Source organism: Ambystoma mexicanum, chromosome 8 (genome assembly GCF_040938575.1).
Source record: "Ambystoma mexicanum isolate Mex_15411 chromosome 8, UKY_AmexF1_1, whole genome shotgun sequence".
Taxonomy (NCBI): Eukaryota; Metazoa; Chordata; class Amphibia; order Caudata; family Ambystomatidae; genus Ambystoma; species Ambystoma mexicanum.
The window spans coordinates 1,235,168,075-1,235,196,060 of NC_090929.1; the positions used below are offsets into that span (position 1 = coordinate 1,235,168,075).

General features: G+C 48.2%; 1 protein-coding gene across 6 annotated transcripts in view; it reads right to left on the reverse strand.

Moving 5' to 3' along the window:
- The window catches only part of PLCE1 (phospholipase C epsilon 1), a 3,624,599-nt gene that overhangs the window by 315,698 nt on the left and 3,280,915 nt on the right, over nt 1-27,986 (reverse strand). For 5 of the 6 annotated variants that reach the window (XM_069611341.1, XM_069611340.1, XM_069611344.1 and 2 more), the window contains one exon: nt 19,071-19,199. The exons of the other annotated variant lie outside the window; for it this stretch is intronic. In XM_069611341.1, the coding sequence (XP_069467442.1) occupies nt 19,071-19,199 (129 nt within the window). The remainder of the gene's footprint in view (nt 1-19,070; nt 19,200-27,986) is intronic. 6 annotated transcript variants of the gene reach the window in all.

Below are 27,986 nucleotides of genomic sequence, written 5' to 3' on the forward strand. Positions count from 1 at the left end.
GCAGTTATTATCGGCCAAACACACATCCCGCTCACCACCCTAAACTGCTATCCACCATTGCAATCTGGAAGAAAATAGCACAGAGATGCGACATTCAGGTCTGATTCTCCCCCCTCCTTCCGATAAGATTTATCCCCGGAATCCCTCTGACCTCAGAGAAAGTCTATCTCAACTGGGCCAACGAGCTACAGCTGCACACCATGGGCGACCTGTTCCACAACAAGTGCTTCATTACACTGGAACAAGCCAGAGCCCGTGGGGCCACCACTACCCTAGATACATTCATCTATTTCCATCTCAGGGTATCTCTCCAGGCCCTCTTCCCCTCGTTTCCACAACAACCACCAACATGGCAACTACTACACGGGGTAATCCAATCACAAGGGGAGGGCAGACTTGTGTCGTCAATCTACAAATCCCTGACATCCGACACGACTCTTGTTATTTTGTTCTTCCTGTGTGTTTTGTTATGATGTTGAGAAATTGATTCATTAGAAAAGTAGAATAATGTAAAGTATGGAACAAGTTACTTACCTGTAACTGTTGTTCTCCAGCATGGGTCTGGCATGGATTCACATGCTCATGAATATTCCCCGTCGTCAGGCTGGGAATCCTCGGTAAAGAAAAAATCAGTATCAGTTTCGTTTCTGATCTGTCTTTCTTAGTAGTAACCAATCACTGATTTCTGGGTCATACTGCCCCCAGCCAATGACTGCCCTCTCCCTAAGCCCCGCCTCTGGCAGCCATCCTCAGATTTGGTAGCACGCCAAGTGGCACTATGACCAAGTGAAGGGCCGCAGAGGGGTAGGTGGGAGCGTTCGCATGTGAATCCATGCCAGACTCATGCTGGAGAACAACAGTTACAGGTAAGTAACTTGTTCCTTCTCCAGCATGGGGTCTGGCATGGATTCACATGCTCATGAATAAAAGAATACATAGCAGTATACACATGCACAACCACGGGAGGTGGCACAGGCTCAACATTAAGCAATACAACAACTCAACATTAAAAAAATGGAACAAGTTACTTACCTGTAACTGTTGTTCTCCAGCATGGGTCTGGCATGGATTCACATGCTCATGAATATTCCCCGTGGTCATGCTGGGAATCCTCGGTAAAGAAAAAATCAGTATCAGTTTCGTTTCTGATCTGTCTTTCTTAGTAGTAACCCATCACTGATTTCTGGGTCATACTGCCCCCAGCCAATGACTGCCCTCTCCCTAAGCCCCGCCTCTGGCAGCCATCCTCAGATTTGGTAGCACGCCAAGTGGCACTATGACCAAGTGAAGAGCCGCAGAGGGGTAGGTGGGAGCGTTCGCATGTGAATCCATGCCAGACCCATGCTGGAGAACAACAGTTACAGGTAAGTAACTTGTTCCTTCTCCAGCATGGGGCATGGCATGGATTCACATGCTCATGAATAAAAGAATACATAGCAGTATAGACATGCACAACCACGGGAGGTGGCAACAGGCTCAACATTAAGCAATACAACAACTCAACATTAAGCATCTCTTACCTCCTCACCAGGCTCACCTTAAGCGAACAGGTTGCGCAGCACTGCTTGGCCGACCGTGGACTCCTCCCTGGAGTCCCGATCGACGCAGTAGAATCTTGTGAAGGTGTGCATCGACCTCCACGTAGCAGCCCTGCAGATGTCCAGCAGGGGCACACCAGACAGGAACGCCGTGGTAGCAGCGATCGCTCTGGTCAAATGGGCTCTCGGACCGCCGGGCAGCGGTCGGTTTGCCAACCGGTGACAATGCATGATGCAGACGGAGAGCCATCTGGAAATGGAAGTCTTCGAGAGAGCCTTTCCCTTGATTCACAGACCCATTTATTCACAAATAGTCGTGACGTCTTCCGAAAACTCTTCGTGCAGTCCACGTAGAACTTCAGCGCTATAGCTACATCCAGCGATTGCAAAGTCCTCTCGGCCGGCGTCGAAGGCGACCGGAAGAAAACTGGTAACACCAAGGGCTCGTTGAGGTGGAAGTCCGACGGCACCTTGGGCATAAAGGAGGGATGCGTCCTCAGCACTACCCTCGTGTCATGAAAAGTCAAGTATGGAGGCTTGCAAGATAGGGCCTGAATCTCTACCACTCGCCGTGCAGAGGTGATGGCCACGAGGAACGCTGTCTTCCATGACAGGAACTTCAGAGGCGCCGAATGCATAGGCTCGAATGGGGCTCCCATGAGCCTGGTCAGCACCACATTAAGCTCCCACGCCGGGGCAGTGGCCTTCACCGGCGGGAATGATCGGAATAGTCCCTTCATAAATTCCTTTACCAGGCGATGAGACCACAAGGACGCCCGTCCCGTAGTCCTGGTATATCGGGAGATGGCAGCCAGATGTATTTTTATGGAGGCGTGAGCCAGTCCAGCTTTGGCCAGCGACAGTAGGTACGGTAGCACTTGAGGGGCCGTAATCTGCAGAGGGTTAATCTTCTGTGCACGGCACCAGACAGAGAACCTCTTCCACTTATGACCGTAACACTTGAGAGTTGAGGACGGCCTGGCCATTGCAAGAACCTCTCTGCAATCAGCCAGGATATCGTACCCTCCAAACTCTAGTGCTGCAGGAGCCAGGCCTGCAAGTTCAGCGACTGTGGGTCGTGGTGTAGAATGGCGCCTCCTTCTCTGGAGAGAAGATCCGCGTCCGCCGGCAGTCTGACTGGCGGGGATGTTGACAAGTCCAGAAGGTCCGGGAACCAGACCTGCCTCAGCCACGGTTGGTGCGACGAGGATCATCCTGCACCTGGACTTCTTGAGCTGGCTGATGAGGCGGAGCAGCAACGGCAATGGAGGGAACGCGTATACAAACAGGCCGTCCCAAGGGAACGAGAAAGCATCGCCCATGCTCCTCGGCTGTGGGAACCTGCTGGCGAACCTCTGGCACTTGGTGTTCGTCGCCGTCGCGAACAGGTCGATCTGGGGTTTGCCCAATCGTTGGAAGAGTCGATCCACTTGATCCTGGCGCAGTTCCCACTTGTGGCACGAGCGCAGCTCCCTGCTGAGTGAGTCAGCGATGGTGTTTTTTATTTCTGCCAGGTGGAAGGGAACCAGAAACATCCCCTGGGCGACGGCCCAGTGCCACAGATCCTGGGCCTCCTTGGATAGGGCTGGGGATCTGGTGCCCCCCTGCTTCCGTATGTAGAACATCGTGGTGGTGTTGTCGGTGAAGATGCTCATCACTTTGTCCTTGAGGGACGGAAGGAACGACTTGAGCGCCCAGAACACTGCACGGAGCTCCAAGATGTTGATGTGAAGAGACCTCTCCTCCAGGAGCCAAAGGCCTCTTGCGTGGAGATCTCCGGTGTGGGCCCCCCAACCCTCCAGAGAGGCGTCCGTAGTCACTGTCTCCTGAAACGCCGGGGTTTGAAAGTCCGTGCCCGTCGTGAGGTGAGCCCGGGTGTCCCACCATAGGATCGCCCGACAGAACTCCTCGTCGAGGGGGATCCTGTCCTCGAAGCAGCCCCTCGCCTGAAACCAGCGGGCGTCGAGGAACTCCTGTAGCGGATGCATCCGAAGTCTGCAAAGGGGTACAAGGTAGATGCATGAGGATATCATCCCGAGAAGGGACTTGATGGACCTCACCCTGGCCACGTCTGTGGCTAACAGGCGCCGTACCTTGCCCAGGATGGTCTTGGTCTCTCCTCTGTAGGGGAGGCCAATTGCTCCACTGTATCGAGCTTCGCCCCCAAAAACAGTGCTACTTGTGATGGAACCAGGTGGGATTTGGGGTAGTTAATGGAGAACCCCAGCTCCGTGAGCAACCGGACGGTCCTCGTTGTATGATCGACAGCGAGTTCCCTTGACCTTGCGCAGATTAGCCAGTCGTTCAGGTAGGGGTAGACGTGGATCCCCTGCAGGTGCAGTCGCGCCGCCACTGGTGCCAGGCACTTGGTGAAAACCCTGGGTGCCAACTTTAATCCGAACGGTAGGGCTCTGAATTGGTAGTGGCGTCCTTGAACCACAAACCTGAGGAACTTCCTGTGCCTTTTTAAAATGGGGATGTGGAAGTAAGCATCCTCCAGGTCCAACGACGATAGGAAGTCGCCTTCCTCCAGCTGTCCCAGCACATGCTGGAGGGTGACCATCCTGAATTTCTGCGCCTTGATGTATTTGTTTAACCAACGCAGGTCTAGGATGGGGCGCCAAACGCCTGTTTTCTTTCTGACGAGGAAGTACCTTGAGTATACTCCGGAGCCCCTGAGCCTCTTGGGGATGAGCTCGATGGCACCTTTCTTGAGCATCGCCTTTACTTCCAACAGCAGTTGATGGACGTGATTCCCTGGCCAGGGTGTCCAACACCCAACGATCGGTGGAGATGGACTCCCACACCCTGACAAACCTCATCAGCCGGCCTCCCACTGGGGTGCTTCGGTGGGGGCCCAACAACCCGGCCGTGTCAGTCTTGCTTGGAAGCGGCCTTGCCGCCTTGGCCTCCTTGGCGACGACGGCGGGAACCCCCTTGCTTGCCGCGACCTCTGTGGCCCCCTTTGGAAGAGGAGCGGGCCACATGGCGGTAGGTGGAGGAGCCACCGCTGGATCCTTTGGAGGCACCCTGTCTGCCTCCAGGGCTCTGAAAAGGGCCTTCGCTGCTGAAGCACCCCAAGGGCCCGGGCCGTCTCCGAGTCGGTCTTGATGGCCTGTAGAGACTCATCCGCCTTACCAACGAGGTTGTTGCCGTCAAACGGCATGTCCAACACTCGTCCATGGTAGAATGGAACAGATCACCGCCCTCGAAAGGGAGGTCCAGTATATGCTCCTGGACATCAGGGTTGAACTTGGTTGCCCTTCCTTCTCATGTCGGTAGCGATGCATATGGCACGACCTGAGGTGTCAATGTGAGCCACCGCGGACTCTTTAATGTCCTGCGCCACTATTTTGGCTTCAATTAGCTCAGCCTTGAAGCGCGCATGGCTCTGCACAGGGAGCTCAGGAAGGAAACTGGCAATCTCTCGCCAGAGCCTTTGATTGACAGCAGCCAGCATGGTGTCAGCATTGGACTGGCGCAGATGGAGAGAAGCGTTGGAATAGATTGTCTTTCCATATGCTTCCAAGCTCTTCTCCTCCCTACCCAGAAGTGCAGAGGCTGATGTAGCCCGGGCCTCCTCCAGGACTCTTGGTGGTGGAAGTTGAGGACTACCCTGCACGGGGCCGGCCTCCTCCAGGACTCTTGGCGGTGGAAGTGGGGGCCTACCTTGGACCTCAGGAAGGGGCATAGTAGGCGGAGTGCCCTCGGCTGTGGCACCGGTAGTGCTGCATACAGGCGCCCCCTCAAACATCTGTCCGGTGTTGCGACGTAGCCCCTCTGGTTGAGACCCGGTAGTAGAACCTTGCGCATCTTCAGCGTAGTCACCGGTAGGATCCCGCGACCCCTCGGCCTGGTGGCCGGTAGCTGAAGCAGTCTTGATGCCTGCACTGGTACTAGGACCCGATAGGTCCCTCCCATTTGTGTGCTTCCTGGGGAAGGAGTCGCCTTTGCGGGGTGCGGATGAAAACAGTGCCCCTACTTTGGGCCTGGACTTGTGCTTGACAAATTCCTTCAAGGCTCCCTCCACCTGGCTAGTTTGTTCTTCAGAGCGCGTGGTGTCAGCGAGTTGCATGCGGTGCAGCCCTCCCACCCGTGGTTAGGGCCAAGGCAGCAGAGGCAGAGAGCGTGGGGGTCGGCGGACGTAGGGAAGAGCCCCTCGCAGGCTGGACAACTGCTGAAGCCCTCTGATGTCGACATGTTCCGGGGAGGAGCGTGGCACAAGAGGACAGAGGTACCTGATTAAACACAAGAAAAAAGAAGACAAAAGTACTTCTCCTGGGAAGAGTGTGTGGAATTACTAGGCCAGAGGCCTAACTCAGGAGTGCTGGTGAAGCGGTCCGTTCCCGTAGATGTGGAAAAGAGGACTGTAGAGTGGCGCAGGTGGGCAGGTCAGGGGAGCGCTTGCTCCCAAGGCCGTGCCCCCACATGCATCTAAATTTTAAGGGGAAGATGATTTTTCTGGTGAAAAAGGTTCCGTCTCCGGTCCCTAGCGAGGGACACCCATACAGTATAGAGGCAAGGGGACGGGACATAGGAGTACTAGGACGCACATACCACCACCAGTTCCTTTAATCACATTACCAATAATTGAGGTACCATTTTCCAGGATTGGTATGGACATTGTGGGACCTCTGGAAATGTCCAAACTGAGGAGTAAATACATTTTGTTTATTTTAGATTACGCCACATGTTATCCCGAGGCCTTTCCCCTAAGAGCCAACACAACATAACACATTCTGAAACACCTTCTACCTTTCTTCTCTCGAGTAGGCTTTCCAAAGGAGATATTGACTGACCAGGGCTCTACTTTCATGAGCAAGCTTATGGGGGAAGTTAAAGAACTGTTACGCATCACCACCCTCAGAACATCTCTGTACTATCCCCATACAGATGGTCTTGTGGAAAGATTTAATAAAACCCTCAAAACCATACTCCGAAAGTTAGTTGAGCAGGATGGTTAGTACTGGGATCAAATGATACCCTGGGCATTGTTTGCAGTCTGGAAAACCCTCAGGCCTCAAAAGGATTTTCCCCATTTGAACTCCTTTATGGAAGAGAATCGCAGGATGTCCTGGATATTTTGAGAGAAACATGGGAAGAGAGAGTGGAGGCCCCAGTTCCAGTCTCCCAAACTGCAAATAGATTGAAAGAACATGTGACAGCTGTTAGATCACTAGTCCAGACTCATATGGTTAAGGACACAGGAACAACAAAAGACCTCCTATGATAAAAAGGTTTTCTTGAGGTTCTTTTCCATAGGTCAAAAGGTGATGGTACTATTGCCTACTTCGGAAAATAAGGTGGTGTCCAGATGGCATGGACCATACGAGGTACTGGAACAAATGGGTCCTTGTAATGATAAGATCTCACAACCAGACCACTGTCTAAAACCCAGGTTTAAACCTATTGAAGGAATGGAAGGAAAATCTTCAGCATCTCAGGCAATAATATTATCCTGTCCTTTACCAGGAGACACAAAACGCAGAGCCTTATTTTCACCTGACCTCAGTAACAATCAGAAACAAGATTTATGTGACCTTATCAGGTAGTTCACTGATGTGTTTTGAGAAGAACCTGGGAGAGTGAAGGATATTTATCATCACATCCGCACCCCCTCAGGCAAAGTGGTACACTTGAAATTGTATCGGTTACCCTAGGCTAGAAAAGATACCATCATTCGGGAAGTTAAGAACATGCTAGACACTAACATTATCCAACCTTCTAATAGTCCTTGGTCCTGCCCTATCGTGTTGGTGGCAAAACCCGATGGAAGTTGGAGGACTTTAGAAAGGTGAACGCCATCTCTGCCTTTGACACTTACCCAATGCTCTGTATCAACGATCTCATAGACCGGCTAGGTAATGCTGTCTACCTTTCAATGATAGATCTAATGAAAGGGTATTGGAAAGTTCCTTTGCATGGTCCAGATAAATATGTTACGCTCACCTGGCTCCCACAGGGGCGTCGGTCGGACCCGGACTGCTGCGGCCTCCACCCACGTGATGCGTAGTGCAGCGATGACTGACTGGATCTGCCCTCCTAATCATGTCTGCTTGACCCGTGGAAATATTCTCCTACATGTGGAGAGATGGATTTAGCCACTTGTGGATTCAAGTGATAGCTCCCCCACTGTCCTCCTCACTAATCACCTCTGTGCCCTCTCAGCAATCTCACCTTATATTCTTGAAGGATGAGCCCTCCATCCTGCGAAGCACGCAGGGGTGCGTTGATGACCAGTTACTTCACTGGCCTGAAGATATTGGAAGAGTTGTAGACGAATCCTGACTCCAAAAGGTCCTGGCGAAGAGCCGTAAGTATATAGTTCGTAAGAGTGCAAAATGTCTGGAATTCACTCCTGCCCAATTCTTCTTTTATCTTGCAACTTTGACCCAATAAGAAGATTGACTGCTGAAAGCGCTCCGGTAAAAGTCTGTGTTACCCAACACTGTCCGGTAAATAATGCCAGGGGTTAAACTTGCTGCTTTCTCCTTTTCTTACAGGTGCGGCATAAGAAGATGTGTCGTGCTGATGAATAATACCTCCAGCTGTAAAATCAGGTAAGCATATGGCGGCTAAAGAGATTGTCCCTGTCTGTTCTCTCTGCTCACCTTGTTGTTTCTTGGTCCCCTTAGGTGCTGGGATTTGGCGATGTAAAGATGGAGACAGCGCCGGATCGAAGAAATGCTGCGTGGAACGGTGAGTATGGCGCGGCTCTGCTGCTGCGATGCGACGTGTTTAAAACAAAGTCTTTCCTCTGGTTTTGAAGATGCGATGAATCCGGAATCAGGTAAGAAATCAGGTAATACTCTTGTTCTAACCTTTGCTTCTTTCCTTCTTTCTCGGTGCTCCAGGTTCGAGGCGGGCGTGGCAGAAGGCTAGATGCTGCTGCGGGCACGGTGAACGTTACGCTGCTGGATGCAGAATAACGCGAAGCGTGTGCTGCTCTTCGGGCGTGGTTTAAATAGCCTCCAAAGTAGTCCCAGGTAGGTATTCCTCCCCGACCACACTCCGAGTAACAAAATAGTCCGTAAGGTAAAGTAGTCCCTTCTAGGCCTCACATGGGTTTGGATCTTCTTGCAGCATGGTCTGCATCAGGTAAGTATGCACCTATGAGCCTGGCGCCTATGGCACGAGGACTGATGTCCCATATGAGCCTGACTGAACCCAGACAGCCCCTAACAGGGGTTGCTGGGTTTTCTCAAGGCAGCATGATGCCTGCTCCCGGGGCTGATGGACGTGGTCTGGATGCCCGGGGGTATGCATCATGACAGCACTCCCCCTTAAGGCCCCTCCTAAAGTCGTTCCTCCACTTGGTCCTGGTTTGTCTGGGAAGTCCCGGTGGAATCTCTTCACTAATCGTGGTGCATGAATGTGGTCACTAGGCTCCCATGACCTTTCCTGTTGCCCGTAACCTTTTCAATCGATTAAGTAAAAAAGTTTTGATTTAACCACCTTGGAGTACAGGATGTTTTTCACCTCAAATTCAGGTTCTCCATCTATCAAGATAGGATTTGGTGGTTTGGTTAGTCTTGTTCCTGGTTGAACTGGTTTTAAAAGTGAAACATGAAAGACAGGATGAATTTGCATATTGGAGGGTAATTCCATTTTGATGGCCACCAGGTTGATAATGGCCTTAATGGTGTAAGGTCCCAAATATCTAGGATTAAAAGTCTGAGTTTCTTTCATAGGTATGTGTTTTGTAGCTAGCCAAACCTGATCTCCAATTTGGTACTGTGGAGTTTCACTTCTATGTAGATCAGCATTTTTCTTGTATTTCTCTTTTGCTTGCTTTAAATGTTCTGTTGCTTTCTTGAAGGCTTGTGTAATAGTAGAATGTAAATTACTAACTGCAGGCATTTCTAAGTGTTGAGGCGAATCGAGTTCTGAGGTTTGAGGGTGGTGTCCATATATGGTGTAAAAGGGGCTTTGTCCGGTTCCTGAAAGTACAGAGTTATTGTATGCATATTCGGAAATCCATAAAATATCTTTCCAATTATTTTTTCGGTCTGGTGAAGCATGCAACGTAGCTACTGTTCAAGGGGCTGGTTGGTCCTTTCCGTCTGACCATCGGTCTGGGGGTGGTGAGTGGTTGATAACATTACGTCGATTTGCGCCAATTGGCAACATTTCTTCCAAAAATGTGAAATTAATTGACTACCTCTGTCAGAGACCAATACGGAAGGAAACCCATGTATTCAAATGATGTTTTCGAGGAACTCCTTGGCCAGAATTGAAGCAGAAGGTAATCCCTTCAAAGGAATAAAGTGGGCCATCTTGGAAAAAAGATCCACGATAACTAGAATTGTGTTAAATCCATTACATGTACGCAGATCAGTAATAAAGTCTAAAGATAGGGTGTGCCATGGTGTAGGTGGAATATCCAAAGGTTGTAAAAGGCCAGCTGTTTTTTTCTTCTGATTTTTGTTTTGGGCGCAAATGCCACAAGACATCACAAATGACTTTATATCTTTTCGCCAGGTGGGCCACCAGAATTGTCTTTTAATTTTAGCTTCGGTTTTTGCGATACCTGGGTGACCTTCCATCAGGGTATCATGATAATTGGAGATGACAAGTTCCTGTAATTCCTTGTGTGGTAAAAATAGTCGTGCTTGATAGTAGGGTAGATCATTGATGACTGAGTAATCCGGGCCTTTCCTTACCCAGTCCTGCAGGGCTGCTGAATCGAAGAGTTGTTGGATTTTTAAATGAATTTCTTCTAGTGTCTGTAAAGTAGTTATGCCAAGAATTCTTTGTTCAGAAATTATAGGCACCGGCTCCGGGTTCGCATATGCTTCTTCCATTCCTATTCAGGATAAGGCATCTGCCTTGCCATTTTTACAGCCTGGTCGATAAGTAATCAAAAAATCGAATCCGGCAAGGAACAATGCCCATCGAAGTTGGCGCGATGACTGGGCTTTGGCTGTTTTTAGATACTGCAAGTTCCGGTGATCGGTGATTACAGTAATGGTATGCCTGGCACCGAGAAGATAGTGTCGCCAAGCCTTTAAGGCGGATTTGATGGCTAATAACTCTTTATCGTTAACCGCATAGTTTAACTCGGGTGCCGAGAACTTTCTGGACCAAAATGCCACAAGGTGAAGTTGACCAGTTTCAGGATCCTTCTGGGACAGGACAGCTCCCATGGCTAAAATGGATGCATCAGTTTCCACTATGTATGGAAGCTCTGGGTGTGAATGCTTTAAGACAGGCGCAGACGTGAATTTCGCTTTCAGCTCTTGGAAGGCCTTTTTAGCCTCTTCAGTCCACAAGAAACGTTTGTTCTTTCGCAAAAGTGCTGTGAGAAGTCCGGAATGAATCTGCGGTAGAAATTGGCAAATCCGAGCATGCTTTGTACCCCTTTAACTGAACTAGATGATGGCCACGTGAGAATTGCGTCCACCTTTCATGAGTCCATTCGGACTCCTTTTGGAGTCAAGATAAATCCAAAGAATTCAACTTCCGTAACATGAAAAACACATTTTTCCAATTTTGCATATAACTTGTGCTGGCCTAGTTTCTCAAGGACTTCACGTACGTGCTTAACATGGTCTGACTCTGAGGAGGAGTACACAAGGAAATCGTCTATGTATACGACAACACAGACGTCAATGAGTTCGTGAAAGACATCGTTCATAAAATACTGGAAGGCTGCTGGTGCATTGCACAACCCGAAGGGCATCACCTGATACTCGAATAATCCATACTTAGTGCGAAAGGCCGTCTTCCATTTGTCGCCTTTCTTTACACGTACCAGAAGATATGCCCCTCGGAGATCTAACTTAGTGTAGATACAAGTATCCTTTACTTGGTCTAGTAATTCGGGGATCAGAGGCAATGGGTACCGTGTTTTTTACCTTAATCTGATTTAGTGCGCGGTAGTCTATGCACGTTCTAAGGTCACCTTCCTTTTTTGGCACGAAGAACAAAGCTGAGGAAACAGGGGACTTGGATGGACGAATGAAACCATTAGCAAGGTATTGGTCTAAATATTGTCGTAGGTGCAGGTTTTCGGGTTCCATGAGGGCGTAGATTCTGCTACATGGGGGTTGTGCACCGGGGATGAGGTTGATTTGACAATCGTATGATCTGTGTGGCGGTAAGGTATTTGCCTGTTCTTTTTGGAAAACGTCCTGGAATTCTTGGTATTCCTGAGGTAACTGCACGACTGGAGTAGTGACTGTGGCCAGGCCTTTGTTCAAGGGTTTTTCCGGGTAGCAGGTGTGTGCACAATCCGGGAAGGTTATTCCCTTCTCTCGCCAATCAATACAAGGATTATGTGTTTCTAACCAAGGTATCCCCAGTATTATTTGGAACTGTGGGGCTTTGATTAAGTCAAACACAATAGTCTCTCGATACCCGTCCTGACCCAGCAATGTCATCTCTGTAGTGGAATGAGTTACAGGCCCTGAGGCAATTTCAGTTCCATCGACTGTGGTGATGACATCCGGAGCGGTCTTTTTGCAGAGAGATAGATTCATCCTAGAAGCCAATTTATGGTCCATATAGTTTCCTACGGCCCCGCTATCGATATATGCCCTTGCTGCGTGCATACGTGATGGGAGTCTTGGATCAATGAGGACCATTGGTATGATTAGATGCGAGGGCTGAGTGTCCTTCTTCAAGCTCGGCAAGCGGACCTCTACGCTTGTCGGGCGTGGTTGTTTCCCGATTCAGGCTCTGTTTGATTTCTAACAGCTACTCCGGCTACTTTCTTGAATGGTTTAATAGGGCAATCCCTTAGAAAATGTCCTGAAGCCCCACAATAAAGGCACAATTGCATTTGTCGTCTTCTTTCTCTCTCTTTTTGTGTTAAGGGTCCCTTAACCCCCCCCAGATCTGCATGGGTTCTGATGTGTCAGTTCCTTTGGAGGTAACATGTGGTTTGACCAGTACTCGATTCTCGAATTTAGCACTATCAGCCTTTCAATTCTGGAGTCGGTGGTCTAACTGGACTACTAAGTCTATATATTCTGTGCAATCCTGGGGTGGGTTCACCACTTGGGCCAAAACATCTTTGAGTTCACCCCGAAGCCCACGATGAAATAAAGTAATTCTTTTCTCCTCTGGCCAGCCGGTTTCCACCACTAACCTGTTGAAGGTTGCGATATAGGTTAGCAGATCCTGAGTGCCTTGTCGTAGGGATAAAAGTTCGTTATCCAGGGCCTGACCCTGTGAATGTCTGGCAAATATTTTTTCCATGTTCAATTGAAAACCTTGAAAATCCCGAAAAAGAGGGTCATCCTGGTTGACCAGCGGGATTGACCAATCTGCTGCGCTGCCACTAAGGTACGATAGTACAAAGGCTACTTTGGCTTGGTCGTTTGGGAAAGCTCCTGGTCTGCATAGAAAGTGCAAGCGGCACTGGTTCATGAACATGGCGAACCTTTTCGGGTCCCCAGCAAAACGTTCGGGTGGAGCTAAAGGAATGCTCCCTGGTAGAACCACTTGCACATGATTGCTTGAAGAGACAGGAGTTGGATTCCCTCCGAGTCCAGGTAGTGGTGTTTGGCCGGCTTGGCTTTGCAGCAGTTGTCTAGCAAGATCATCAGTGCGTTCCTTTGACAAAATAAGTTCTCTCCTGAGGGCATTAGTCTCTTGTTGTGCAGAGTCCACCTCTGCCCTAAGTTCCCCTAACATTTGGGCTAGTTGATCGGTTTCAGAGGTTTCCATAACGCCCGGGGTTTTTTTTTTGGTAGGCTTTGCGTTCTGTTACGCTCACCTGGCTCGGACAAGGGCGTTGGTCGGACCCGGACTGCTGCGGCCTCCACCCACGTGATGCGTAGTGCAGCGATGACTGACTGGATCTGCCCTCCTAATCTTGTCTGCTTGACCCGAAGAAATATTCTCCTACAAGTGGAGAGATGGATTTAGCCACTTGTGGATTCAAGTGATAGCTCCCCCACTGTCCTCCTCACTAATCACCTATGTGCCCTCTCAGCAATCTCCCCTTATATTCTTGAAGGATGAGCCCTCCATCCTGCGAAGCACGCAGGGGCGCGTTGATGACCAGTTACTTCACTGGCCTGAAGATATTGGAAGAGTTCTAGACGAATCCTGACTCCAAAAGGTCCTGGCGAAGAGCCGTAAGTATATAGTTCGTAAGAGTTCAAAATGTCTGGAATTCACTCCTGTCCAATTCCTCTTTTATCTTGCAACTTTGACCCAATAAGAAGATTGACTGCTGAAAGTGCTCCGGTAAAAGTCTGTGTTACCCAACACTGTCCGGTAAATAATGCCAAGGGTTAAACTTGCTGCTTTCTCCTTTTCTTACAGGTGCGGCATAAGAAGATGTGGCGTGCTGATGAATAATACCTCCAGCGGTAAAATCAGGTAAGCATATGGCGGCTAAAGAGATTGTCTCTGTTCTTTCTGCTCACCTTGTTGTTTCTTGTCCCCCTTAGGTGCCGGGATTCGGCGATGTAAAGATGGAGACAGCGCCGGATCGAAGAAATGCTGCGTGGAACAGTGACTATGGCGCGGCGCTGCTGCTGCGATGCGACGCGTTTAAAACAAATTCTTTCCTCTGGTTTTGAAGATGCGATGAATCCGGAATCAGATAAGAAATCAGGTAATACCCTTGTTCGAACCTTTGCTTCTTTCCATCTTTCTAGGTGCTCCAGGTTCGAGGCGGGCGTGGCAGAAGGCTGGATGCTGCTGGCACGGTGAACGTTACGCTGCTGGATGCAGAATAATGCGAAGCGTGTGCTGCTCTTTGGGCGTGGTTTAAATAGCCTCCAAAGTAGTCCCAGGTAGGTATTCCTCCCCGACCACGTCCGAGTAACAAAATAGTCCCTAAGGTAAAGTAGTCCCTTCTAGGCCTCACATGGGTTTGGATCTTCTTGCAGCATGGTCTGCATCAGGTAAGTGTGCACCTATAAGCCTGGCGCCTATGGCGCCAGGACTGATGTCCCATATGAGCCTGGCGCCATAGGCACCAGAACTGAACCCAGACAGCCCCTAACAGGGGTTGCTGGGTTTTCTCAAGGCAACATGATGCCTGCTCCCGGGGCTGATGGACGTGGTCTGGATGCCCGGGGGTATGCATCATGACAAAATATAAAACTGCCTTTGCCACTCCCATAGGGTTATTTTAATTTAAAGTCCTGCCCTTTGATCTGCATGGTGCTATTGCAACATTCCAGAGACTAATGGATACAATTCTACAACCATAGTCAGAATTTTGCAGAGCCTATATAGACAGCATTGTGAAACATAGCAGGACATGGAAAGACCATTTGCAACACCTTTACAGTGCCAAAGTAGTCCCAGGTAGGTATTCCTCCCCGACCACACCCGAGTAACAAAATAGTCCCTAAGGTAAAGTAGTCCCTTCTAGGCCTCACATGGGTTTGGATCTTCTTGCAGCATGGTCTGCATCAGGTAAGTGTGCACCTATGAGCCTGGCGCCTATGGCGCCAGGACTGATGTCCCATATGAGCCTGGCGCCATAGGCACCAGAACTGAACCCAGACAGCCCCTAACAGGAGTTGCTGGGTTTTCTCAAGGCAACATGATGCCTGCTCCCGGGGCTGATGGACGTGGTCTGGATGCCCGGGGGTATTCATCATGACAAAATATAAAACTGCCTTTGCCACTCCCATAGGGTTATTTTAATTTAAAGTCCTGCCCTTTGATCTGCATGGTGCTATTGCAACATTCCAGAGACTAATGGATACAATTCTACAACCATAGTCAGAATTTTGCAGAGCCTATATAGACGGCATTGTGAAACATAGCAGGACATGGAAAGACCATTTGCAACACCTTTACAGTGCCATGAGAGTGCTAAGAAAAGAAGCAGGGTTAACCGGTAATCCCAGAAAATGCAAACTGGCCCAATCTGCAGTTAAGTGTCTTGCTTCATGATGCCTTGACAGTGGCCTTTGCTTCTCAGGCCCCACAAGTCTCTTTGTCGGGCTGGTGGCATCTCCCTTCACTGTCCGCTTCACGCCACAGCCGACAACGCTGTTCAGCACGGCTCCGCCCCTCGTCAACATTCCCACTTCGGAGGCTCGCCTCTGCGTATGGTTTCTCTCCCTAAATTGAAGGGGTGTTAGCCCTTTATTCGCACTGTACAACTTCAAAGGGGCATATTGATCCCGGTCAGCTGTCCAGCATACTGAGAGTTGAGTATTACCTTGAGCCAAACACATAGAGGTAATATCAGGGTCATATTGATGCACTATCAGTCATTCTTACTCACATGCAGGCAGATAATACTCTAGGTATAGGGAGTTCCCCCATGGGAATGGGAGTCCTCGTCTCCTGTAGAGGAATCACTTCCAGTGAGGTCCCGCTTTCCCACCCCCTTAGGGAGGGTGCTGATTAGCAGGGTCACATCCCTAGCCTCAAAGGAGGTGTTTCCCCCAGGGAAGAAGGGACACAGTCACTTTATCCGGATGGGCTGCTGTCAGAGACACGTTGTTCTCCAGTGCCCCAAAATACAGTTGTGTTGCTTCTCTGCACAGAGACAAGGAACTCACACCACCCCATTTGTTGAGATAGTGCCTGGTGTCCGTGATTGCCATGCAATGCGGGGAGGCCTGATCGCTCTCAACTCCAGCAGTTTCATGGGTTCTTGGCATTCTGATGGAGACCACAAGCCTCTCACCGACAGGTCTTGTGGTTGTGCGCCCCAGCGTTTCAAAGATGTGTCTGTGACTGTACGGTTTGTCCAGGGTTGAAGAAACAGTGCCCCTTTCATAAGGTTGACTCTCTTGGACCACCACTCTAGGTCTATAAACACCTTTACAGAATGCAGGAAAATATTGAATGGGCGTTCCAGGAACGAAGAAGACCACTGACAACTGAGAAGCCACTGAAGCGACGTCAAGCGCAGCCGGGCATCCAATACAACTAGAATGTAGAATGCCATAAGGCCAAGCAAACACAGGAATACTGAGGCCGGAAGCAGTACCTGTGACTGAAGGACATCAACCATCTTGAAGATATTCACCACACATTCCTCCGGCGGAAAAGCCCTGCCCAGGCAAGTGTCCAAGATCGCCCTGATGAAATGGAGGGACTGGGATGGCGAAACCTGAGACTTCTTGAAGAAGAAGCCCAAGATGTGTAACAGACTGCACGTACGGAACAAGTGCGCCAGCGTTTGGTCCATGGAGATACCTTAAACGAACGAGAATGGGCAGTTAGGAAAAGGCATGAATGCCCTCCCTTCTGAGGCTAGTCGCTACCACTGCCTGCAGATTGGTGAAGACCCTGAGTGAGAAAGACAGAGCAAAGGGCAGTACTTTGAATTGATAGTGGCAATGTCTTATCGTAAACCTCAGGAACTTCCTGTGGCTTCGGTGTATCAGTACATGGAATAAGGCATCCTGTAGATCTCGCGAGACAAGTCAGTCCTGCAGGTCGAGTGCTTGAAGTATCTGCCAGAGTAACCATCTTGAACTTGTCCTTGTGTAGGTACAAGTTCAGGAGGTGCCAATCTAGAATGGGGCACAACACCAGAAAATAGGTTGAGTACCATCCGTTGCTGATTTCCAAGTGGTGCGCCTGTTCTATGGCACCCTTCTCCAAAGGAGCTAAAAGGCTTCCTCCAACAGGAATGGATTAGGAGGCAAAAGCTGAATGGACAGTGGATGTTCCTGAGAGCGGTGAGCAAAGGAGAGGAAGTATCCCTGGTGAATGACCTACAAGGCCCAGGCATCGGATATGGCAAGATGACATTCCTTGCCAAACCTGGAAATCCTGTCAATCTCCTCCTTCCCCACAGTGGATGGATTAATGGGGGGGAAAGTCTGTTTCACGGAAGTTGTGCCTGGGGCAGAGGAGAGGATGGAGGAGGCAGATACGCCACCTGTTTTAGCACCTCTACCCCTAACCCTGTTAGAACGCCATTGTGGATGCCTTCCAGACGAGGCATGACACCAGCCTCTCTGGATGTAACCCTTACATTTCCCCATGTAGTCTCTGGTTCTTGCTGTTGGACTACCAGTCCCAGAGACTTGGCCAGAAGAAAACCTGCCCAACCCACATGAGAAATTGATGGCTCTCAGGGCTAGGCTAGCCGAACCAAAGACCATTCTATCCCAAGCAACAAGTCTCTTACTCTCCCTGTCCGAAGTCCAGTAGGGAAAAGAGGAATACTTAATGTTACCCATGGATGCCTGGAGCACAAGGCTTTCAGGGGATGCACGTGTAGACAAGAATAACAGGTCAGATGGTGCAGGCCTATGTTTCTTAGCTAAACCACGGTTCACGGTCAGAACTGAGGCCGGCTTGGTCCATAGTTCCAAATCTGAGCATCAACTGCCGGGTTAAAGTGCAAGAGGGTCTCTTTTTGCGGACCATCATCCAGGATGCTTGTGAGCTGAGCTGCATCTTGGGCCTAGAAGGGGCAGATTATTGCAAGGTATACACAATCTTTGCCATCAGGCACTGGAAAGAGGCCTGGGGTTTGAGCAGGGAGCGTGTTGAACCCATTTGCTTCCAGCAGGTTAGTTGCAAAGTTTTGCAAATTACCATTCTCTCAATAGAATCCCTTACTGAAGTCCCTCCATTCCAAAGGAGATGGGATCACCCCCCTCATCATAAATGTCTTCCATGCAGGACATAAATGCACCACTACGGAGTGGAGCATACTCCAGTAGAAATTCTGCACTGGGGAGGAAGGAGTCAGAGCCGAAGATCGACATTAAAAGATGAAGCGGTGTAATGCAGTGAGAGAGCCTCGCCAGTAACAGCCGTGGCTGAGCCCAGAGGCGTACGGTCGCTGACATTTGTTGAGTGTCCACATGCTCGTCCGAGCATGGTGATCTACATTGATCCTGCGGCACTGCCGCCTTGGTGAGGATGTCCATCATCTTAAGTCTAAAGGCCTCCCATTCCTCCAGAGTGGACAATTGGGTTGGGAAGGGTACCTGTGGTGACTTTATTTTGCAGCAGTCCCTGGAACGTTGACACCTCTTTCTGAACAAAGAAGAACAATGGTGTTTGAAAGAACTGCCGGGTGACAGGGATCTCTTGGAGGAAGGTGAAAATATTCACCTTCGGGGTGCATCAACTGGCAGGACCCGCAATCCAGTAGAGGCACATATCAAGACAGCCATCTGACATGCAGTCGACACAGCGTTTCAACTCAAAGAGTTTGATGGATTAGGTATCGCGGAGCGAAACATTACAAAGTCCACTAACAAAGCGGTGTTCTTGAAGCGAGCAGAGTGCACGGAAAAAAGGAACTGAGGTCACAGTGCATTACACCTCAATGTACATTGGCCATGACATCTTGTCTGGCGCGTGGCATGGCGCGTGGCACGCAGTAGTGTTGTGCAGAGCTGTGCTGCACCCCATGGCAGCCGGATGTTTCCGAAGACCATCTGTGCTGGGAGATAGATATGATAGATGAGGAATCCGTGGGAGGAAGGAAACCATTAGAATGTATGGACACAAATAAAAACACATTCACAATATGAAAACAACAAAGAAACAACAAAGAAAGTGAACAAGAATACATTCACAAGAAACTTCAGTCAGAACATTTTTGGATTGACGTTAAAAAGGTGTACTTACTTGATGAAGAAGATCCCTTGCTGTGGTTCTTTCATTCACAACAAAAACCGTAAAAGGTTCAGGTCCAAGTAGGCCATGCACTGTAACTTTGAATTGCGTCAATGTCTTCTTTTCTTCAGTGCTAAATAACTTAAAAATAAAAAAGCACAATTTTGGATATGTATATTTTTGTATAGTGCGTGCAAAAGTTTGCAGTGCTTACATTCATTATGTGTTCCTATTGGATCACGCCATCTAAACTAGCCCTTTAAAGGATAAACACCTAGAGCCCCCTACACATGCCCTTATCCGCTCGTAAAGTGGCAACTTTAATATAAAAACTTGGACCTTATGAGGACCTTATGAGTTTCAGACTGACTTTTCTCTTTTCTTTTCTTCCTGTTGCCTGCATTAGAAATTATTGCAGTCACCATCATTATTTATTATTGCTTTATTTGTGTTTGCGCTGTCTGTCCAGTCTAGATACTGAACCAACGGCTCACCCATCCAGCAGTTTGTGATTACATCTCATTTCACATTTCCTTTTTATTCTTATTCAATATTAGTTGTTTTCCTCCGTACGTTCTGAGCTGTTAATATTTATAGATATACTGCCGTGATTGTGTTGCATTCACATGTCGGTTCCGTTTTTCACTATTCTTTAGTCTTTCTCTTACGTTTCGAGTCGTTAGCATACTCAATTCAACAACTCTGGCTAGTAGTTTAATAATATGTGGTCTCCGACAGAGTTACTTACCCAACATAGTTGGCGACTCTCGGTCTCCGGCAACGGCTTGCTTTGTGCAAGCATGTCCACATTTTTGCGAAAACGTATGCCGTAGGACGTTAGGACCTGCCCTTTCGGATATTTAAATCCTCCTCACAGATGCCGCGGGACATCCGTTCGGGTTCCACTGTAGAGTTTGTATGAAGGCCTACGCGCTAATATACTAAAGGTGAGTCAGGGTGTTTGTTTAGCGCTTGCGAGACGTATGTGCGGCTGCACCGGCTTTTTGCAACTTGCGTTTGTTTTTAGCCGTCTCTGCCCCAATTTAGGGGCCTGGACCTGCATGGGCCATAATAGCCTCGGCTACACGCTGAGACCCTTGATCCAACCTTGCACCCTGCGTACTAATGCTACTCTATGCCCCCTGAACAATTGGGAAACCGCTGTTGTTTTACCATATTATGCTTTCCAATGCTGCACTTTTTGTGGCTGCTGCAGAGCCTACACTGCTTCATTCTTTGAAACTTCGGGGCATACAATTTGGCCAATCTTGGCTATAAGCACGCAGGCCTGAGTATTAACTATAATTGTGCCGGCAGATATAATATAATACAAGTACTATGCAATTTAAAAAACAGTTGCTTACACCGCTTGTCTATTTGTACCATTGCAGCTATTTGCGCGCCAATTACACCATGCTGGATATTACTCCGACTTGGTAGGACACACCTCTCCAGACGTCCTATTGTCAATTGCTGATTGCGATATAATATTGAGGCTTAATTCTACTGTCTTCTGATCATCTTTAATAAGGTGAGTATTATTCCCTGAACAAACTTTTCACATTGGGAAGGACTGCCGTTCTGTGGTTTAGCCCTGCTTTTTGGAATGGTTACTAGTCAATTATTAACCCTCCAGCATTATAACATGTTCCTGTCCTTGTTTGTTTTTTGCAGTTCTACTTGGTAGAGAACTTGCCTTGTCGGTCCACATTTATTTCCCAGGATTTATATTCGGGAAGAGGCGACCAGCTCAAGGTTGAGATAATGGTCATTTGATAATTTAAAGGCATGGTCTAGTAAAACATTTTATTTAAAAAATAGATAGGCAACATAAAAAAAAATACTAGCATTCTCTTTTTTAAAACTTTCTATGTAAAATTTTGAGCTATTCAAGCTCAAAATTCGCAAAAGCAAGCACATGGGCGCATCCATTTTGTGAAATGGATGCCCTCCTGTGCTGGCTTTTGCTTTTGCGGCACTAATGAAGGAAAAGCCAGCCAGCTGTAGTAAACAAAAGCTACCGCTGGGTGGCTTTCCCTTCATTAGTGCTGTATGCGGAGGACGGGGACCGGAGACCAGAGCAGGAAAGCTGCAGCTGAATCTCGGTAAGTGCTATTTATTTTTTAAAAAAAGTAAGCACTAGCTGCGTTTTTTTTTCTACGTTTTCCGGGCTGGAGGAGCCTTCCACCTCGAAGGGCCAACCCAGGGGCTGCCGTGCACCACCAGGCAAGACACCCCAGGTTGCCAGTGCACCAGTGCTGCCAAGGGCCGTAGAGGCCGAAGCACCAACACTCATTGCCCAACCTGAGGAATCAGCTGAGGCACCACACTCGGAGGAGTCAAGTTTGGCTGGGGAGGTGGAAGCCACAGCACCCCAGGCCGTAGAGGAGCCACAGGATGAGGTATGGGTGCCCGTTGAGGACGATTCATCAGAACTGCCCCGCACGCCCATTCCACTGGCATCCCCAAAATGTCATCCCTTGAGACAGACCACGCCACCACCCCGGAGCAGTCTGGGCGGGAGCAAATTGAAGGGCACTTTAGTCCGATAGTGGCAAGTATTCAGGCTGAGCAGGACACCCAGGAACCATCCACCTCCAGAGGTGCACCGGCAGGGCCGCAGCGCGAAGAGCACCTGACTGCCCTTGTGCGGCAGTTCGTTGAGGACAACACACAGGCTAGGCAGGAGTGGCGGGAGAACATCGCCCCTCTAGGCAGGACCATCTCTGAGAACACCGCCTCCATGGGCAAAATATTTGCAGAGAACACTAGCCGCCTCTGCGAGGAGGTCTCCGCCCTGCGCCAGGTACTAGGCCGCATAGCCGATGCCATGGAGGCAGGGCATCCGGCAACCCAATTCGAGCAGGCGGGCACACCGTCATCGTCTAGCTCGACCAAGACGAGCCCGCTCCGCAGGTCAACACACACCCTGCGCCGGCCAGACATGCCGCCACCTGGTCCAGGGAGTGCGAATTAACAGTCTGGGCAGTCTGATGTAGGCATTAGTGATGGGACATGTGTGGGGGAGTTGTGGGGGAAGGGAGAGGTGGGTGAGGGTGTGTGGGGGAGTTGTGTGGGGAGGGGGAGAGGGGTGAGGGTGTGTGGGGGAGTTGTGGGAGGAGAGGGAGTGGGGTGAGGATGTGTGAGGGAGTTGTGGGGGGAGGGGCAGGAGGGTGAGGGTGGTGGAGGGTTATTGCATTGTTTTCTTTGTTAACGTTAATACACCCGTTGTGTCAGAAGCAAGATCTGAGTGGACATTCATCATTGCGCATGTGTCATTTATTCATATACAGTGCATAGTGTGCATGTACCCACACACCCAGTGGCCTCTGTCAGAATATCATGTCACCCTCTGCAGCCATGTGTGTCAGTAATATTGTGCAATCACTAACTGACGCACAGCACGTCCCTCTTGTGCATCGGCACTGCAATGATGTGCAGCCACTTCTTCTTATTGTTGGTCACATGCACATATCCCTGGTAGTATGCACGCCATTTTTAGGCACTCAATGTGTCCTGTGCCATGGAATGATGGTGTGGGTTGCATCTTCAAGATGACAGTGTGCTCTGCCATCTTGTAGTTCATGCATTGTGTACGAATACAGATGTATTTGTGTAAATTTAGTGATGAGCTGTGTTCTGTAGGATTTTCTGATGGGGAGCGTTGGCAGTAGGCTCTGCAATGTTAGCCATTCTGTGCTGATTTTTCCCATGGTGACATGCAGTATTCCTGTGGTTGATCCGGGATATCGGACACAACAATGTGATGATCTTGCTTGCGTCGCCTTCCATCTGCACCTGTTTTTAGTGGTATAGCTTGCGATTGCGGTAAAACACCTCCATGGCATGGAGGCCACCTTTTGTTTCAAGAATCTCCTGGGTAGTCTGTGGTAGGGATATGTATTCTGTTGTGTGCTTGAGGAGGGCATCCAGCACTTTCTTCAGGATGCGAGTGAACAAGGGTGGTGATATGCCATGCCATGCATGTACCCCACTGTGTGCTGGTAGTGGAGCACCAACACTACCTTCAGTAGAGGGGGGATGGCGGTGCGTATTTCAATGAGGCTGACAATTGTGTATCATGTCCATGATGGTGTTGATGGTGTCCCGGTCCAGATGGTACAGGGTGTGGTTGTGCTGCGGGGTTGCGTTGGAGGGACTGGCTCTGATGTTTGGGATTGGGGGCTGCATGCGTGGTTATGCTGGCTGCACTGGTGGGGCATGCTGGGCCTGTCTCACCCTCCTTCTCCTGCTGCGTCTCCTCTGTGATGCCTGCTGTTGGTGTTGTTGCTGGTTTTGCAATGCAAGCATGTCCTCCAGCTGAAGTATTGATGCTATTATTGGATTGATCTTGGTGTGGAAAGGGGTGTGGTGTGTGGGTGTGCTCCTTTTGGTCAGGCCCAGACTCCATTGCCTCTACTTGTGCTGGTGGTGTGCACCTGTGGCAGTTTGGAACACTGCACATGCCATTTTACGGTTGGTCAGAGATGCCGGTATTTACAGCATGCCGGAATCTACTTTTAACGCCTTCATGATGCCGGTATTTTCATGTCCGCTTCACTTGTGATCTCCTCCAGTTTACGGCATGCCGCTATTGCCGGTATGGTGGTCCGCGTGCCCGCACCCATGCCGCTATTAGAGGCACCGTTATTTACGATGCCGCTAATAGCGGTTTGGCTGGTCGGAATAGCCCGGAGCGGTAAGCGATGCCGGTAATCCTTTACCGGCATCGTTTATCCCTTACCTCCAACCCGGGAATGAGGCCCATTGACAATAATTGAATCACAGCAAGAGGCTAGCTAATACACCGATTTTACCTGCTGCATCTTTAATGTCTCCTTTGAGCTATCCCGCTCTTAAGCAACAGTGCTTGAAGAAACGTCAATTACTGGCAGTGCTTAGTCCTCTGGTCCTGCCACATCTGGCAATAATGATATTGCTCATTCGCCCCTGGGTTCTACCATGGTACCAACTATATCGTCTCGCTTAAGGGAGAAAAAAGCAAGGAAAAGGGAAGTGCGGTGGAAACAAAGTCAGCAGCGATCGGATGGAACACAAACTAGTTGGTTGTTAAATGACAACGGTCAAACTAATTGTGTGACATAAGAGGTGAACGCAAGTATCCCAGAAGTACGTGGTGGGGAAGGGATTGTTAGCCCGGCACCAACTATTCACATGAGTCAACCGACCTAAGTTGAAACTCTGGCTGTACCCCAGGACTCTGCAAGTCCATTAGGAGAGGCGGAAACAAAAGTTTGGCTGGACAAATGTATACTATCAATAGTCCAGATGACTGATGTACCTAATAAGAAAGCTATAAACTGCTCCATACTATTAAACTTATTTGCCAAGATTGTTGCACTGCGTATACTTAATTCTAATGACGATGAATTTATCAAACCATTTGGGCAAGCTATGAGTTTCATGACAAAAGTTCATTGTTTTTTACCTTCTACAGCTGTGTAGAAGGTAAAAAACCTTGCCCTTGCCCCGTGCCCATCAAGAATCACTTTCTCATCTTGCATATGAATTAGATAGGATACCACATTTGCCAGATAACAAAAGAGCCATATTGGATTAGGTTTGTGGGAATGATATGTTGTTGGACCTAGTGTGTAACTTGGACATAACCTGTAACAAGTTCAGTGATCATGTCGTATTATGTTTTCAATTAAACCGGACTGTGAGAGCATCCAGAGAATGAGGTGTAGGTGCTCTGGAGATAAATCATGAAGGGAACCATATATGCTGGACGCATGGAAACATTCGTAAAGCATGTAGGGTGATCGAGGGTATATATCGGGGGGTGCCCCTGAGCGCTTATTCAGGCTCTCTGCAGAAGAAATTGAAATATGGATATATGATGTTACACACAAAGTAGGATTAATTAAAGGTTGAGTTCTTACTGTCACAGAAAAAGAAGAGGACCACTTTGTTTTGAACCTGAGGTGCAGGCAGCTAAACGCAAGCTTTGTAGTGAGCTACGCAGAATTTGGTGTTATACTGGGTCCAAATATAGTGCCTTAGAAAAGATCAAGAAAGCTAAGAATAATTATCGAAATTGGTGTAAAAGGCGTAAATATGCTGGCCTAACCATAAAATGGCAGCAACTCATTAATGGAATGCAGTGTCGAAACCCGAAAACATTGTGGCAAACACTCACTGGCTAGGGATCCCAGCAGTATTAAAAAAACACTGGACCCTATTGCTGAGCAAAGCTAGCAAAATGTCATTGAGTCTAAAATGTTCACCTCGAAAAAAAATCCCCCTGGCATAGAATGTGAACATTCTTGGCCACTGTGGTTTAATGCGAAAAGTGTGTGTGACATTATTGGTAAAGCCATTAATTATAGAGCACCTGGCACGAATGGACTAGCAATGGCATTGTTAAAAAATGACATTGTCAGATGGGCTAACCTGCTTTGCCTTTTGTTTACAAAGGTGTGTGCCACTAGAACAATTCCATCGACTTGGATTAAATCCATCTTGGTCCTCATATTTAAGGCGGGAGAGCGTTTACTACCAGAGAATTGCAGGCTATTGTCACTGTTGGTAAGGTGTTTGCCACATGTGTTTTAAAGCATCTTCAAGCTTCGGTAGATGAGCACAACATTTTGCAACCTTTTCGGGCAGGCCTTCGGACAGGATCAAGCACTATTCATAACATCAGGGTATTAGATATATTGATTGCCCGTGCAAGTAACAAACAAGGTTAGGCCCTATACATTACCTGTGTGGATTTTAGTGCCGTATTTCATCTGGTAAATCGGGAAATCTTATTGGGGCAAACTGAGAAGATTGGGCTGTCCTCCCTGGCTGTTGCAAATTATAATAGTGCTGCACTCTAATAACTCTGTAAAAATGTAACTTGGGAATGGTGGAATTCTATCTTGCCCTATTAACATCAACAAGGGTTTTAAGGAAGGGTGTATTCTGGTGCCCCTCCTTTTCAATATATACTTAGCAGATATAATAGGACGTCTGGATTTATATACTAAATGTCTGCCTAACGTTGGTTTCAACTTTGATCCCTGCAATGTTGTATGCAGACAATCTCGCCCAATTTGATCATACATTCGCTGGTATTAAGGTTCTATTGAATTAATTGGAGAGATACGCTGTGGACAATGAATTAGTTGTAAACCTTAGCAAGACTAAAGCCATGTTAGTATCTTCGAAAAAAAAGTAAATAAGCTCACACTGAATACTGCATTGGGAACGATTAACTATACTGACTCATATAAATATTTAGGCATCAAAATGTTTAATTGTGCCAATTATGAAAACCCTATTAAGATTAAAACTGAAAAGCAAGACAATTAACATTTATGGTCAGTAAATGTGCAGGGAGTATGCTGGAAACTCCATGGGAGGGATATTATCACTTTATAAACAGTGGTTTTGTCCCGTGATATTGTACGGCTTGGAGCGTTGGAAATGAGAGACCTGGATTGGTTAAATAGGAATGAGTTTTTTTTTTTTTGGGCCTTGTATTCTAGGACACCCACAGTCTACTCCTATGCAGTACCTGAACCTGGAGCTAGGGGGTCTTTCCTTAAAATATTTGGCACAGAAGAGGCAAGGAGAATTGTACCTCAAGACAAATTTTATTTCAAAATGTGACCTGGTAACATTAATGGCTTCCTCCTATAGTAGGGTCATCATTTCGTTTGATTAAGTAATTACCTGTTTGAGGCTTTGAAATGGACTCCGGATTTAACTTGAGGTACAACCTTAAAATCCTCGAATGGTGCATTATCCAGAAGGATAGCTCGCTGGGATTGGGCTTCAAATTACGACCTAAACTTCATGGCTATACTTGTGTCTTCGGTGGTGCATCGCTATTTGGGACCCCAACCCTACATTAGGCAGTGTCCTGACCCGAAATTCATAGGTTACATCTTTGGATGCACATTAATCAATTACCTGCATGTGCTACCCATGGTGCTAGATGGAAGCTGGCCAAAGAGGCTACATTTTGTAATCTATGTAAGCTCCCTGATAAGAAGGAAACGGTGAAACACATTATCACTGAGTGCCCAAAGTTGGGCCCATTGTACATGACAAATATGGGTCACTTGGTTCATAATTATGCTGCAATTTTAAACCAGGAATGTTGGTGCTATTGTCTTAACACTGATTCAGTGTCCACTCATATTGCACTATACCAAGTGTGGATATATATTAAGGAAAGTTATTTTCCAAAAAACTATGCATATGTGTTGGCAATGGACTAATTTTTACTAATGTTCTGTAAAGTATTTTAATTTATTCTACCTTTTATGTATGTTTGGAATTGGTGATCCTGTATGCTGTTATTGTATTGTCGCAATTGTTTTGAAAAACAAATTAATTTATTGGGATATTTTATTTGTTATATGTAATGTATTTACTGTGACGTTTCTCATTTTTATGTTTTATAAGATTTGTGTAAAGTTCATTTGAACTAAATACATGTAAATAAATAAATAAGTTACTTTTACCAGCCTTTCTCTGCGTGGGGGAGAGGGAGAGTGTGCAGTGCTGCTTCTGTGGGGGAAGTGCATACTTCTCTAGAAAGTGAGTCTCACAACTGTTGTAAAGAATGGTGACTCTGTACAACCATTAGACTTGAGACTTGAACCACAGGAGGCAGAACACTACATCCAGTGAGCCTCCTGCCTACGACTCAGAGGGCCTCATTACACGGTAGGCGGTGGACCAAGGTGCTATTAGCACCTTGGTCCATGCCGGTAAAATACTGGCACCGCCTTGGAGGAAAGGGGAATTACCGCCCTATTCCAAGGTTGGCAGGGCGGTAATTCCCCCTTCCCCATTCCCATTTTTGCCCCATAGGGCATAATGGGGAAGGTGCTAATTACGGTACCGCAAATTGTGGCATCGTAATTAGCACCCTGGTCCCTTTGCGGGTTGGTTTTTAACGCCTGC